Source organism: Notamacropus eugenii, chromosome 4 (genome assembly GCF_028372415.1).
Source record: "Notamacropus eugenii isolate mMacEug1 chromosome 4, mMacEug1.pri_v2, whole genome shotgun sequence".
NCBI classification, from domain to species: Eukaryota; Metazoa; Chordata; class Mammalia; order Diprotodontia; family Macropodidae; genus Notamacropus; species Notamacropus eugenii.
In genome coordinates this window covers 228,270,689-228,284,157 of record NC_092875.1, presented here as the reverse complement: position 1 = coordinate 228,284,157, position 13,469 = coordinate 228,270,689, and the positions used below count along the sequence as shown (strand labels likewise).

Here is a 13,469-nt window from a genome sequence, read left to right as displayed (position 1 = left end):
ATAATTCACAAGTTTCCACTGATGAGTTTATATTTACTAATTAGTCAGAGGACAGAGTTCTAAGCCAAGACATTTAATGAAGCAGCATAGTAAGAAAATTAATATCCTCTGCCCTCCCCCCATACATTTGGGATACATTCTTCTACATCTACACATACCACTATACTGGTATACAGAATAAGTACGCATAAGGAAAAGGGACACACATGGAAGGAGACACCTGTAGGGAGTACTATGGCGAGCACATATATGGAAAGGCAACTCACACTTCTGGTACTGTAAGGCTACTGACATGCTCCGGTGATGCCATTGCACTGATCTGCCAGCTGTCTGGTAATTGCTAGGGTCTGTTGGCATCATGTCACATTTCAGCTACTCCCTACTGCTTTCCTTCTTGGACTTAGTTGTAATTTTCAGCCGAGGAGTTTTTTTCATCCCCATAAGAGAAGTTGGCTGTGCCATCTTTTAAAAGCTTATAACCCATAGGCTATTCTTCAGCTCTTTCCATGAGAAAGGCAGGCTCTTGAACTTATCAAGCCATCAGACTAGGGAAAAGCAGTTTTCCTTTTATAAGGAGAGAAGTCTGTTAGTACCAAGAAGCTAAACTCATCTGGAACAGAGGTCAGGGAGCTGATTATAGCTTCCAGGGACAAGCATGACTTAGGTCATGGCTGGGCTGGCCCTAGGAGCGGCAGAATGGGGAAGAACGTTACATACCTATTTTGCAAACTCAATCAATATCCCCATATATAGCTAAATGTACAGGGGTAACCTGGACTTTTATGGACATGCTTAGTCCTCCAAGTATAGAGACACTCTGAGTGTCTTTGGAGCAGGGCCACATCACTTAACATAGAGGTTTCCTCCATTTCCCCCCTACCACATAGGCAGATGAACTCTTCTTTGATTACCTGTCTGTAGATTTAAAACGGGCAAGACTGAAGTGGTGCATCTTTCTTTCTCTCTGTTTCTCTGTGTCTCTGTGTCTATATCTGTGTCTGCCAGTCTCTCTGTATGTCTGTCTCTCTGTCTGTCTGGTTCTGCCTCTCTCATTTCTGTCATGCTCATTCTTGCTTTGTCCATAGGGTGAAGAACTTACTTCAACCATGGTACAGGTGCTATGAACTGAACTGGTAAGAGGAGAAAACTTTTCTTCCCCTGCACTGAGAAATGGACTTGGAGTATTTCTGTTTCTGTTCTATGTCATTTTTCCTTTTTAGTTTCTAGGTGAATACTTCAGTGTAAAAGCCAGTCTGATTGTTAGTGGCTAAATGGAATTGGAGTACTGAGGAATATCCCCTACAGTTGAAAGATCACCATTGGTAGGGTCTGGAGCTATTGACAGAGAAGTTAGATATCCCCCAAGGGTACTGCAGAGCCATGGGAAGGAAGGGTAAATTTTAACCCACCTAACTTACCAGGCAGTGAAGGCCATGGTAGTCAGTATTGCACAGTTAAAAAGCTGAACGAAACTTAGCTGGGTCTAAATTTTCTTTTATCCTCATTTAGACAACCCCAAGATTAAGATTTGTCTTGGAAAGTTTGCCTAAGGGGTCTTGATGGTGATTTTGGCACCACTATCATGGTCCTTGTTATGACTTATACCCATATGGAATTTGAGCAGGAAAAGAATTGGTTCTTATACTGCCTACCAATTCTACTAGATAATATTATCGTTGTGAAATAGGTGATACTTGGAGAAAACTGGGGTTTGATATGGACTCAAGCCTTGTGAGTTCGAGATCTGAATGACTGCGAGCAAGTCACTGAGCTTCTCTAAGCTTCAGTCTCACCATTTGCAGAATGGAGATAACTACAGCATTTGACTCATAAGGTTTGTGAGCAAAAATGTATCCATGGAATTAGTAAAATTAGGAAAGGAACTAGTAAAATGCACACTATTTTCATTTGACAGAATATGGGTAATGTGGATTCAATACCTTGGTAAAATGTAACTCTTCCTTTATAATGTCTTGCCATAGCTGTGAGAACTATCAAATAACTTGTGAACTCTTTGGAGAATCAGAGTGACATTCTGAATACATGATTAAGTTCTTCTTCCCAAATGGACTGTATGCTGCCATTTCCAGTGGGTTGCCGATGTTCTGATTTGGGAAAGTAGAAAGTACTTCTGCATTAGGAAGTGGCCTATTAATAATATAAGAGGCTCCCATTATGGTTCCAGTGTGGGATGGAATAGATGGAGGGTAGGAAACTAAATCTGGTGAGATGCTGAGATGACTGGTGACTGGGGGAGGAGGTGAGGGATGATTCTGATGAATGCTTCTGTTGTGGCTGCCATGGCTGTACAGGTACCTGCTGCTCTAAGGAAGCCTTTGGACACTGTGGTATCAGTGGACCCATGCTGATCAAATCATGAATCTTTGTAATCTTGAATTCAATCTATATGATGAGTTTGGGGTTCACAGGGAGAGGAAGGAAAAAGGCATTTGTCTGATTGGTAAAACTGACCACTCTCGGATTTAGTCTCACAGAGAATTTTGCACCAGGCTGATTTTGGAAATTGTTTGATATGTATATGCATTTTATTCATTCAGTTGTTTCTCAGGCTCTCATCGAAGGTAATTATAAATATATATAGGCCTTTAAAGACATCACACAACTAAACATTACACATTTTGAAGGCAGATTCTATGTGCATCCAGAGAAAGAAATGATAAATAGAAGTATGTATAGAATGATTTTACATATACATGTGTGTATACATACATAAACATATATATGTCTAAAGGTAGCCATCTCTAGGGCAGGAGAGAGGAGGGAAGAAAAAAATGGAAAAAATAGAAATTTACATGATAGCTTTATTATATATTTAAAAAGACAAATGAGAAACCTGTGACTTAGAATAAGTGACTTGCCTACAGTACCACAAGTACTAAGTATCAGAAGTAGGATTTGAACCCAGGTCTTCCTGACTTCCTGCATCAATACTATTCTCTCTGCCATGATGCTGCCTCTCTTTTCTTCTGCCCTTTCCTGTTTCTTCTTTTCTGATACTTTGTTTCATCTCTAAATTGTTCCGAGTGAAGTGGCTCCACAGGGAGCTGGTGAATGTGTCCCTTTAAACGTGCCACAAAATATGTTGGCTCTTCAGCTTTTCTTCTTGCCATTGTATTGTGACTGTGGTGTGGTTGAAACATTTCACTCCCCATATTAGCTTGTTCTTGACTAGAATGAGGAAAGGGGAGGTGGGATAAAACTAGATTCTTCTTGTCTCTGTACCTGTGAGGATATATACTTAGTATTTTCCTAGGTTCAGAGGGGATATGCAAAAAATTACCATGATCATTCACTTATCTGAGGATCATTTATCCTGCAACCCCAACTATTTAGGATGGAATTAAGGATAATTGAACAAAGAAAAATTGGAGCAAAAACCAATTCTGAGCAGTCCAAATGAAGTTCCCAAGTTACTAACTCATTTCTACTTACCCAAGAGCTCTTTGGGCTCTCTCTTAGCCTTTTGGACACAATTCTAATAAGATTAGTGATTTGGTTCCCCAAATATGGGTAATTAGACGTTGCAAATTAAAAGGGGCCAGAAACTGCCAAAAGGGCACATGTTAATAGTAGCAAGAAGGATCGAGTGACAGTGTGGGTAAGAATTAAAAAAAAAAACGCTACAAAGAAAACTTTCAAGAATCCTCAAAGCCCAGAGGTGTGTAGCCATTTAATGTAAAGACATGGAGCCTCATACGTATCAATAGCACCTAAGGGCAAGTGCTTGGCTTTGTGTTCTTTAACCTTTCTATCAGTGATTTGAATAAAGGTATTGGTGACATGCTTCTCATGTTTGCAGTTGATGGAAGTGTGGAAGAAAAGGTAATGTTCTGGATGCCAGAATCAAGATGCACAAATTGCTTCACAAGATAGAATATTGGGCCTAATCTAACATGTCAAAATTCAAAAGGAATGAATTACCAAGTTTTATATTTATATTTGGGTTAAAATCAATTTCCAAGTATGAAATGGGAGAAATGCTGATAAAGCTATATGATTGAGTATAGTGAATAGAAGGCTCAATTAAATTTATTAACATTATATAATAAGGATAACAGTAAGCTAGCATTTACATATTATTTACTATGTACTAGGCACTAGGCTAAGTGGTATGTGTGTTTTGAAGGGGGTAAGGCAATTGCGGTTAAGTGACTTGTCTAAGGTCACACAGCTAGTAAGTGTCAGGTGTCTGAAACTGGATTTGAACTCAGGTCCTCATGACTCCAGGGCTGGTGCTGTATTCACTGCACAACCTAGCTGCCCCTAGGCTAACTGTTTCACAAATATTATTTCATTTTATCCTAACAACAACCCTGAGAGCTATTATTATCCCCTTTTTACAGACAAGGAAACTGAGGCAAACAGGTGAAGTGACTCTATTATGATTACGGGTTATATTAAAAAAGTAATAGTATCCTAGATTAAGGAAATTATATTCCTGCTCTACAGTTGTTAGATACCATCTGAAGTATTGTGTTCAGTTTAGGAAGCCATATTTTATTCTTTTTGTTTTGTTTTTGTTTATTTTTTCTAATTTATTTATTTTTAGTTTTCAACATTCACTTCCATAAGTTTTAAATTTTCTTCTCCTCCCTTTTCCCCTCCCTCCCCAAGACAGCATGCTATCTGATATGGGCTTTACACATACATTCCTATCAAGCACATTTTCACATTAGTCATGTTGCATAGAAAAATTATAATGAAGTGTAAAACGCATGAGAAAGAAAAAACAAAACAAAATCAAATCAAACCAAAAAGAAAATAATCTGCTTCACTCTGAATTCCAGCTCCATAGTTCTTTCCCTGGATGTGGATGACATTTTCTATCGTGAGTCCTTTGGAATTGTTTTAGGTACTTGCATTGCTGAGAAGGGCTAAGTCCATCAAAATCAGTCATAGCACACTGTGGCTCTTCCTGTGTACAATATTCTCTTGGTTCTGGCCACTTCACTCAGCATCAGTTCATATAAGTCTTTCCAGGATTTTCTGAAGTCTGCCTATTCATAATTTCTTATAGCAAAATAGTATTCCTTTACATTTGTATATCACAGCTTATTCAACCATTCCTCAATTGAAGGGCATGCCCTTGATTTCCACTTCTTGGTCACTACAAAAAAGAGCTGCTATAAATATTTTTTGTAAGTATGGGTCCTTTTGGAAGCCACATTTTAGGAAGCATTAACAAGCTGGAGAACTTCCAGAGGAAGATAACCAAGATGCTGAAGAACCTCAAGTTCATGCTGATGAGGGCTGGAAGGGGTGTGTGAGACCCCCACAAAGACCGGGATACCGGGGGCAGGTTGTGTAGAGAAGAATCCACAAACTCAGGCATTGTTGAAGTCAAAGTAAAGATTTATTATGCTTTTCAGCAGGAAAGAGTTCTTAGGGAATCTGCAACCTTAGACGGGTACAGGGAAATTTTATGTAGGATTTTCTGTAGTATTATTTGTGCCAAATATGCTAACTAGGTATTTTGGGGTGGAATTAGGGAATGGTTAAGGAGTGGTCAGTTCTTTTTATTTTTTATTTTTTTAATAATTAATTTTATCTATTTTCAGTCTTCTACAATCACTACCATATAACTTAGACTGTTATTTTTCCCTCTCTCCTCTCTCCCTTCCTAAGACAGCATACAATTTTTATATAGGTTCTACACATACATTCCTATTAAATACAATTTCACTATAGTCATGCTATATAGAAGAATTAAAATGAATGGGAGAAATCATACAACAAACCAAAATATAATACACACACAAAAAAATGATCTGCTACATTTTGCAATTGAATTCCATAGTTCTTTCTCTGGATGTGGAAAGCATTTTGCCTTAGAAGATCATTGGGAATTTTTTTAAGTCCTTGCATTGCTACAAAGTTCCAAGTCTACCAGGAAAACTCTCACACGCTATGGTCATTGCTATGCACAAAGTTCTCCTGGTTCTGCTCCTTTCGCTCAGCATCAGATCATATAAGTCTTGCCAGCCCTCTCTGAAGTCTTCTTGTTCATCATTTCTTATAGTCCAATAGTATTCCATTACATTCATATACCATAACTTATTCATCCATTCCCCAATTGATGGGCATCCTCTTGATTTACAGTTTTTGACCACCACAAAGAGTGCTGCTATAAATATTTTTGTACATGTGGGACCCTTTCCCATTTTTATGATCTCTTGGGGGTACAGTCCTAGAAGTGATATTGCTGGGTCAAAGGGCATGCACATTTTTGTAGCCCTTTGGGCATAGTTCCAAATTGCCCTCCAGAATGGATGGACCAATTCACAGTTCCACCAACAATGTACTAGTGTTCCAACTCTCCCACATCCTCTCCAACATTTATCATCTTTCTGTTCTGTCGTTTGCCAATCTGACAGGTGTGATGTGGTACCTCAGAGTTGTTTGGATTTACATTTCTCTAATCAAAAGTGATTTAGAGCATTTTTTCATATGACCATAGATATCTTTAATTTCGTCCTCTGAAAATTGCCTGTTCATATCCTTTGACCATTTATTAATTGGGGAATGACTTGTATTTTTGTACATTTGACTCAGTACTCTATATATTCTAGAAATGAGGCCTTTGTCACTAACATTAGCTGTAAAAATTCTTTCCCAGTCTTCTATATCCCTCTGAATTTTGGTTGCATTGGGTTTGTTTGTGCAAAAACTTTTCAGTTTACTGTAATCAAAATTATCCATCTTGCACTTCATAATGCTTTCCATTTCTTCTTTGGCCAAAAATTCTCCCCTTCTTCATAAATCTGATAAATACACTATTCCTTGCTCCACCAATTTGTCCATAGTATCAATCTTTATACCTAGATTGTGTACCCAGTTGGATTTTATTCTTGTATATGGTGGCAGGGATTCATCTATGCCTAGTTTTCATCACACTGTTATCCAGTTTTCCAGCAATTTTTGTTGAACAATGAGTTCTTATCCCAGAAGCTGGCGTCCTTGCGTTTATCAAACAGTAGATTGCTATATTCATTATCTACTTTGTCTTGAGTACCTAGCCTATTTCTCTTGTCCACCCTTCTGTTTCTTAGCCAGTACCAAGTGGTTTTGATAATTGCTACTTTATAATACAATTAGAGATCTGGTAGTGCTAGGCCACCTTCTCTAGCGTTTCTTTTCATTAGTCCCCTTGATATTCTGGACCTTTTGTTCTTCCAGATGAATTTTGATAATGTTTTTTCCAGCTCTAGAAAATAATTATCTGATAGTTTAATTGGTATGACACTAAATAAGTAGATTAATTTAGGTAAAAATTTTCATTTTTATTATATTGTCTTGGCCTACCCACAAGCAACTGTTGTTTTTCCACTAACTTAGATCTGACTTTGCTGGTGCGAAAAGAGTCTTGCAGTTGTGTTCATATGGTCCCTGGGTTTGTTTTGGCAGGTAAACTCCCAAATATTTTGTAGTATCTACCCTAGCTTTAAATGGGATTTCTCTTTCTATCTCTTGCTATTGGATTTTGTTACTAATATATAAAAATGCAGAAGACTTGTGTGGGTTTATTTTGTAACCTGCAACTTTGCCAAAGTTGTTTGTTGTTTTAAGTAGTTTTTTACTTGAATCTCTGGGATTTTCTAAGTATATCATCATATCATCTGCATTAGTTTCTTCTTTACTTATTCTAATTCCTTCAGTTTCTTTATCTTGTCTAATTGCTATAGCTAACATTTCTAGTACCCTATTGAATAATAGTGGTGATCATGGATATCCTTGTTTCACCTCTGATCTTATTGGAAATGCATCTAGCTTATCTCCATTGTATATAATGTGGAAAGTTCCCTTTATTCCTATGCTTGTGGTCAGTTCTTAAAGGAACATGTACTTTTGGTATCTACTGTGCAGGTATTTTACCCAAAATGTATGAGGAAATAGCCCAATGGGGGGGAGCGGGAGGGGGTACTGTCTGAAGTTGTGGTTTTAGGCCTGAAATGTCACTAAGTCAAGCAGCGGTCAGGGCTGGCTCAGTAATACCAGGTTGTTTTCATAAATGTCTTGTTAGACAAGATAAATGTAAGGGAGTATACATATGTCTAAGTCTAAGATACATATGATTGGTCAGTGAGTAGTAAATGTTGCTATGACCCAGTAAACAGTTTGCTAAGACTGTACACAACTGGTTCAAACTAATGAGTTCTATAGGTGCAGTTGGCTACTATAGCAGGAAGGGATGTAATGGTTGTTGCTAGGGTAGACTGTGTCCTTAGGCTGGGGAGAAATTGCCTGGGATAGTGTTTGGAGGCTAGGGAGAAATGTGATTTTTAAAGAGAAATGTGATTTTACAATTAGGGCCCAAGCACATGTACCCAAGCAGCCCATCAACCCCTTATGAGAAAGGATTAGAAAGACTTGAAGTTTTTAGCCTAAGGAAGAGAAGACTTTGTATGGGTGGAAGTGGAAGCATGATAATGGTCTTCAGCTACTTGAAGTATTATCATGAAAAAGACAAATTAGATGTGTCCTGCTTGGCCACAAAGAGCAGAACTAGCAGTCATCAATGGAAATTGTGGAAAGGCAGATTTTTGGCTCTGTGTAAAAAAAAAAATGTCGTAAGATCAGGTTATCCCTAAAGTGTAACAAGGGCATCATTAGTATTTGGTGCGTTCTCCATTGCTGGAAATTTTCAAGTAGAGACTGGATGACTGCTTAGTGACATGGATTGAATTGGATTGGCCCTGAAGTTTTGAGAGGCAATCTAAGGATTTGATCTTAAGTATAAAATGAGATAATATTTGTAAAGCATTTAGTACAGTGTCTGGCACACACTAGGCAATTAATAAATGCTTGTTCCTTTCCCTTTCCCTTAAGTCTCTTTTATATCTGAGCTTCTGTGATTCTGTGAAGATTTACATAAAAAATGGTTAACAACAACAAAAAAAACTTTTACATTTTAAAGAGTAAGCTTTACTTATATGGAATATAATTTATGTGGAATACTTCATGCCCCTTTGGTGCTGAATAAGGCATTACAGTTTAAGTCCATTCTTTTTTTAGATTAATGTTTTCCCACTCTTTGAGAGAAAAAAAGTCATAAAACCTTTTCTTAAGGCATGTCTCCACATACTCCTCAAATAGCCAATTTGAAATGAGTCATTTGGAAATATGTCATTGTTGACTTTTACTTTACTCTCCTCCACTGAATTATTTCTCCTTTTAACAAACCATCTACAGCAAAGCCCCTCCATTCACCAGAACAACTAAAACAAAAACCTCCTTAGCCCTACCCATAACTACAGTAATAATCTTGAGTCTTTTCATCTTCTGAATGGTTTCTGGATATCTCCGCCGGTAGCAATTTCCCTTTTCTTCCAGGAAATACTAACACATAGAAAGCAATAGGACCAAAGAAAGAAAACACTGAATTCAGATTCTGAAAGTACTGGGTTTAAATATAATCTCAGATGCTTCCTAATACCTGTGTGACCCTGGACAAGATACTTCACCTTTGTAGGCCTCAGTTTCCTTATCTGTAAAATGAAATTGTTGGAATTGGTGGCCTCCAAGATCCCTTCCCTTTCTAAATCTATGATCTTATGGTGCCATAAAGTTTATGCACTATTATAACTGATAAAATTATTGGTTATGGGTTGTTTGTTTCTCTAAATTTATATTCTGAGGCTTGGTTTGAATATAGGTTCCTTATTCCTTCCCCTTGGGTCTTTTTAAAAGTTCATTTTTCTAACCCATTCTTTTAGTTTACCTTTTTCCATGTTCTTTTGTCAAGGACAAAATGGCTTTTACTTTGGACCTGGTCCTCTAACTGTTAAAAATAAAAAAAATTGGCTAATTAAATTACTTTACTTCTTACTTAACCAAATCTAGAATTTTCTACTAAATTCTCTAATGGCTGTGCCTCCTTTTACAATTCATTTCTCTTAATAACTGGAGGATTTTTCTATTATGTATCTAACTTTATTCCCTAATAAGAAATCTGTTGTTTTCACCATTTTCAATCTTAGTTTTCTTAAGTCTAAGAATACGGGGCAAAATCTTTATGAAAAAACGAAGACTTCTCACTCCATGGCCTCAAGGTGCTTCTTTTTTCTTTGACTGTTTTGACTTTAATAAAAGAGCATGATGATCATCAGTGTTTTATTCAAACAAATATTATTTTCTTCTTTTGATTCTTTTGTGGAGCAGGATCTAGAGAGGTCCTAAAATAGATTTCTTCTGATTTGAAAATTCTGTTTTCAAAACATAAGCTATTTCAGCTTAAGGATTATTAAGGCCAATGGAGTTGGTAAGCAGACAAAGAAGATGTGTAAGTGAGCTCCTTCATTTTGGGGAACTCAAAGCAATTTAAAAACTTGGCTGTTGAATAGTGGGGGCCTCAGGATTCTTAAGTATGGGAGAAATTGCTATGGGAAAGAGCTGTCAGTCAAAACAGAGACTTTCTTCTGAATCTTCTTTTGTTTTTCATGTGACTTTCATATCATACCTAGATCTCAGCTCCTTGCCCCTTTTGAATCAAAGATTAATAATTGCACTTGCATCCAGAACAGCAGAACATTTTCCTGAAAGTACTCCGCAATTCTGGGCTCCGGAATGCATAGATCATTGGGTCAATGACGGCATTGCACATAATCAGCATTCCATTCACCTGGAAGATGGACAAGTAGCACGCACAGTAGGGATTATTTGGACAGAATGTCACCAGGAGGATGTGAAGGACAAAAGGGGCCCAGCAACAAAGGAAGATGCCTAGTAGAATGGTGAGTGTGATGGCTCCTTTCATGTTCGCTCTTGGGTGCACTCTATTGGAGGGCAAAGAGGTGATCTTCTTGGCATGGGAATGAGCCAGTAGGAACATATGCACATAGAGACACAGGATAAAAATGAGCATCAAAGGGAACAGGGAAGTAAAGGAAATGACAGTGGGTACATCATAGGAGAAGATGACCATGGTAATACCACTTCCAGTACAAAATGCCCAGATTACTGCTAGGATGCTTACAGCACGTCTCATTGTCATGATGCTGTGATACTGCAGAGCATGAAAAATTGTAATGTAGCGGTCGGCAGCAATCACTGATAGGCTGAAAATAGATCCAAGCAATGAAAGGATGAACAGGGAGTCTACAACATCATCTGCTGTGGTTTCAAAATCTCCACGAGGTTTGAGATAACCCATGTTCCGGAAGATGATCAGGATGTTCTCCAGGATTTTATATAGGCTTCCCAACATATCTGAAACTGCTAAGCTACAGATGAAAAAATACATGGGGGAATGGAGGTTCCTGTTCTTGATGACAGCCAGGAGGACCATCAGATTCTCCAAAACTCCAATGATAGAAATGGCAAAGAACACTTCTTCTGGGACCACAACTTGGATGCAGTCTGTGTTATTTGTGGAGTTTTCAGTGATATTTTCAGGTGGGTTGCCACCATGTCCCAGAATCTTAATCAACTCATGAGCTCTATCCGTCCGCATTTCTTCCTATCTTAGTGCTAAGGTGAAGATGTTACTCAGATTTGATTTCCCAGAAAAACCGATCTGCTACTTAGAATAGTTTTCTTTTTTTCTGAGTGGAGCACTTGCTGGGGACTTGATGGAAAAATACTGCTTCCTAAAGGATGATAAATAAAAATATCAGTCAAAAACAGATTAATAAATATAAACAGGGGCAGGTAGGTGCTGCAGTGGATTGAGTGCCAGGCCTGGAGTCAGGAAGACTTTTCTTCCTCAGTTCGGATCTAGCCTCAGACACTTACTAGCTATATGACCCTAGCTCAGTTTTCTTATCTGTAAAATGAGCTGCAGAAGGAAATGGCAAACCACTCCAATGACCCAAATGGGGTCATGAAGAATTGGACATGACTGAAAAATGACTAAACAACAACAAAAAATATAAACAAGATCCAAGCTTTTAGAATCATAGAATTTAAGAACTGAAAGGAGCAACAAATGAGTAAACTGAGACAATGGCTTATTCAAAGTCATATATATATCTGCATGTGGCAGAACTGGGATTGTAATTTGAGTTGCCTGACCTCAAGTGCACAAATCATCTTACTATACCATGCCACCTACTTAACTCTACCAAGTCACCCCTATTACTCAACATTTCAAATTAAATTGATTTGAGTGAAATAATTTTTCTGACTCAACATCCACCTTACCCACTTGATTCAGTATAGTCATAATTATATGTTTGCATAGGAGAAGTTAGGGGGAAACCACTTTGGAACCCAGAATAAATCACACTCTATACTTTTTGAAAAGATGAAATTGAAAGCTATCTTTTCAACATGGCGGAATGTAAGTTCCTTGAGAGCAGGAGCTGTTTCACTTTTGTGTTTGTATCTGCTTAATGTTTCTGATTGACTGGGTTATTGTTCTCTGTTACTGTGTATCTTCTGCAGTCTCTCAGTCTTCTAAATAAATAATCACAAGTGTGTGAATTTGAGCTTAAAAATAGAGTAGTCTCTCAGGGCATCTAGCACCAATATCCAGCACTGCCACTCTGGCTATGTTATACATGTACTTGGTGAGGCCTGCAGGGTCTAGACTCACCAAATCTATTTGGTGCCAGTGTTTCTCAATTTTAGTCAGAGGTATCAAACTTAAGCAAACTCCAGTGTCTGACCAAACCACATGAAATGTAATTGGGAAATGTTTAATAAAATAAAGGAAAATACAATACAGTAGAATGTTAATTTGTGGTTTTCTAAGTCAACTGCTGCCCTTAGGTATCACTCTCTCTTTAAGTTTCATATCCCTGTAAAATCTAGGCGTTGACCAATACAGGGCTTGAATGCGGAATGCCCCCAAATAAAGACACAATTGTGTTCAAGAGGAAGCTATTTCATGAAAATTATAAGGCACATGGACTTGAGAGAAATTCTTAGTTCGATGACACCCTTTTTTTCCCAGCAGCCTTCAGGACATTTTCTCCTGGATTTGGTAGTGGGACCTCTAAGTCAGTGTAAGTAAGCTAATTATCTTTCCTCTAAACTCTGCTCCTCCATCTGACTTTACCATTGCTATCATCTGTGCCGTTAGTCAGTCAATCTTCTGTGTTTGAAACTTAGTATTCTTTTTCCTCTCCATCTCTTTACCTATTTAATCACTTACAAAATACTGTCAATTCTGCCTTGTATCCATCCTTTCCATCCCAGTCTCCTTGTCAAACCCTAGGGTAGTCCCTCCTTACTACTAACCTGGACAATTATAAACATCCTTTCATGGATATTTCCACTTTCACTCTCTCCCATGCTTCACACCTTCACATTGCTGCCAACGTCTTCCTTGGGCATAGATCCAGTGATCTTGTACTGAAACCTCTTCAATACTTATCTATTGTAGATCACATGAAGTTCAAACTCTTTTGTCTTGGCATTCAGGGTTTCCCAAATTTTTGTGCTACCTTGCTTTTTCAGCTTTATTTCAAGCTACTTCTCTATGCTCCAGTCAAGCTGGAATACTTGTG

General features: G+C 37.9%; 1 protein-coding gene across 7 annotated transcripts in view; it reads right to left on the bottom strand.

Annotated features, from left to right (window-relative positions):
* Positions 1–2,804: 2,804 nt before the first annotated feature.
* MC2R (melanocortin 2 receptor) overlaps positions 2,805–13,469 on the bottom strand; it is a 31,617-nt gene continuing 20,952 nt past the window's right edge. For all 7 annotated transcript variants that reach the window (XM_072604151.1, XM_072604157.1, XM_072604153.1 and 4 more), the window contains one exon: positions 2,805–11,606. In XM_072604151.1, the coding sequence (XP_072460252.1) occupies positions 10,514–11,470 (957 nt within the window). In that variant the 5' untranslated portion in view covers positions 11,471–11,606 and the 3' untranslated portion in view covers positions 2,805–10,513. The remainder of the gene's footprint in view (positions 11,607–13,469) is intronic.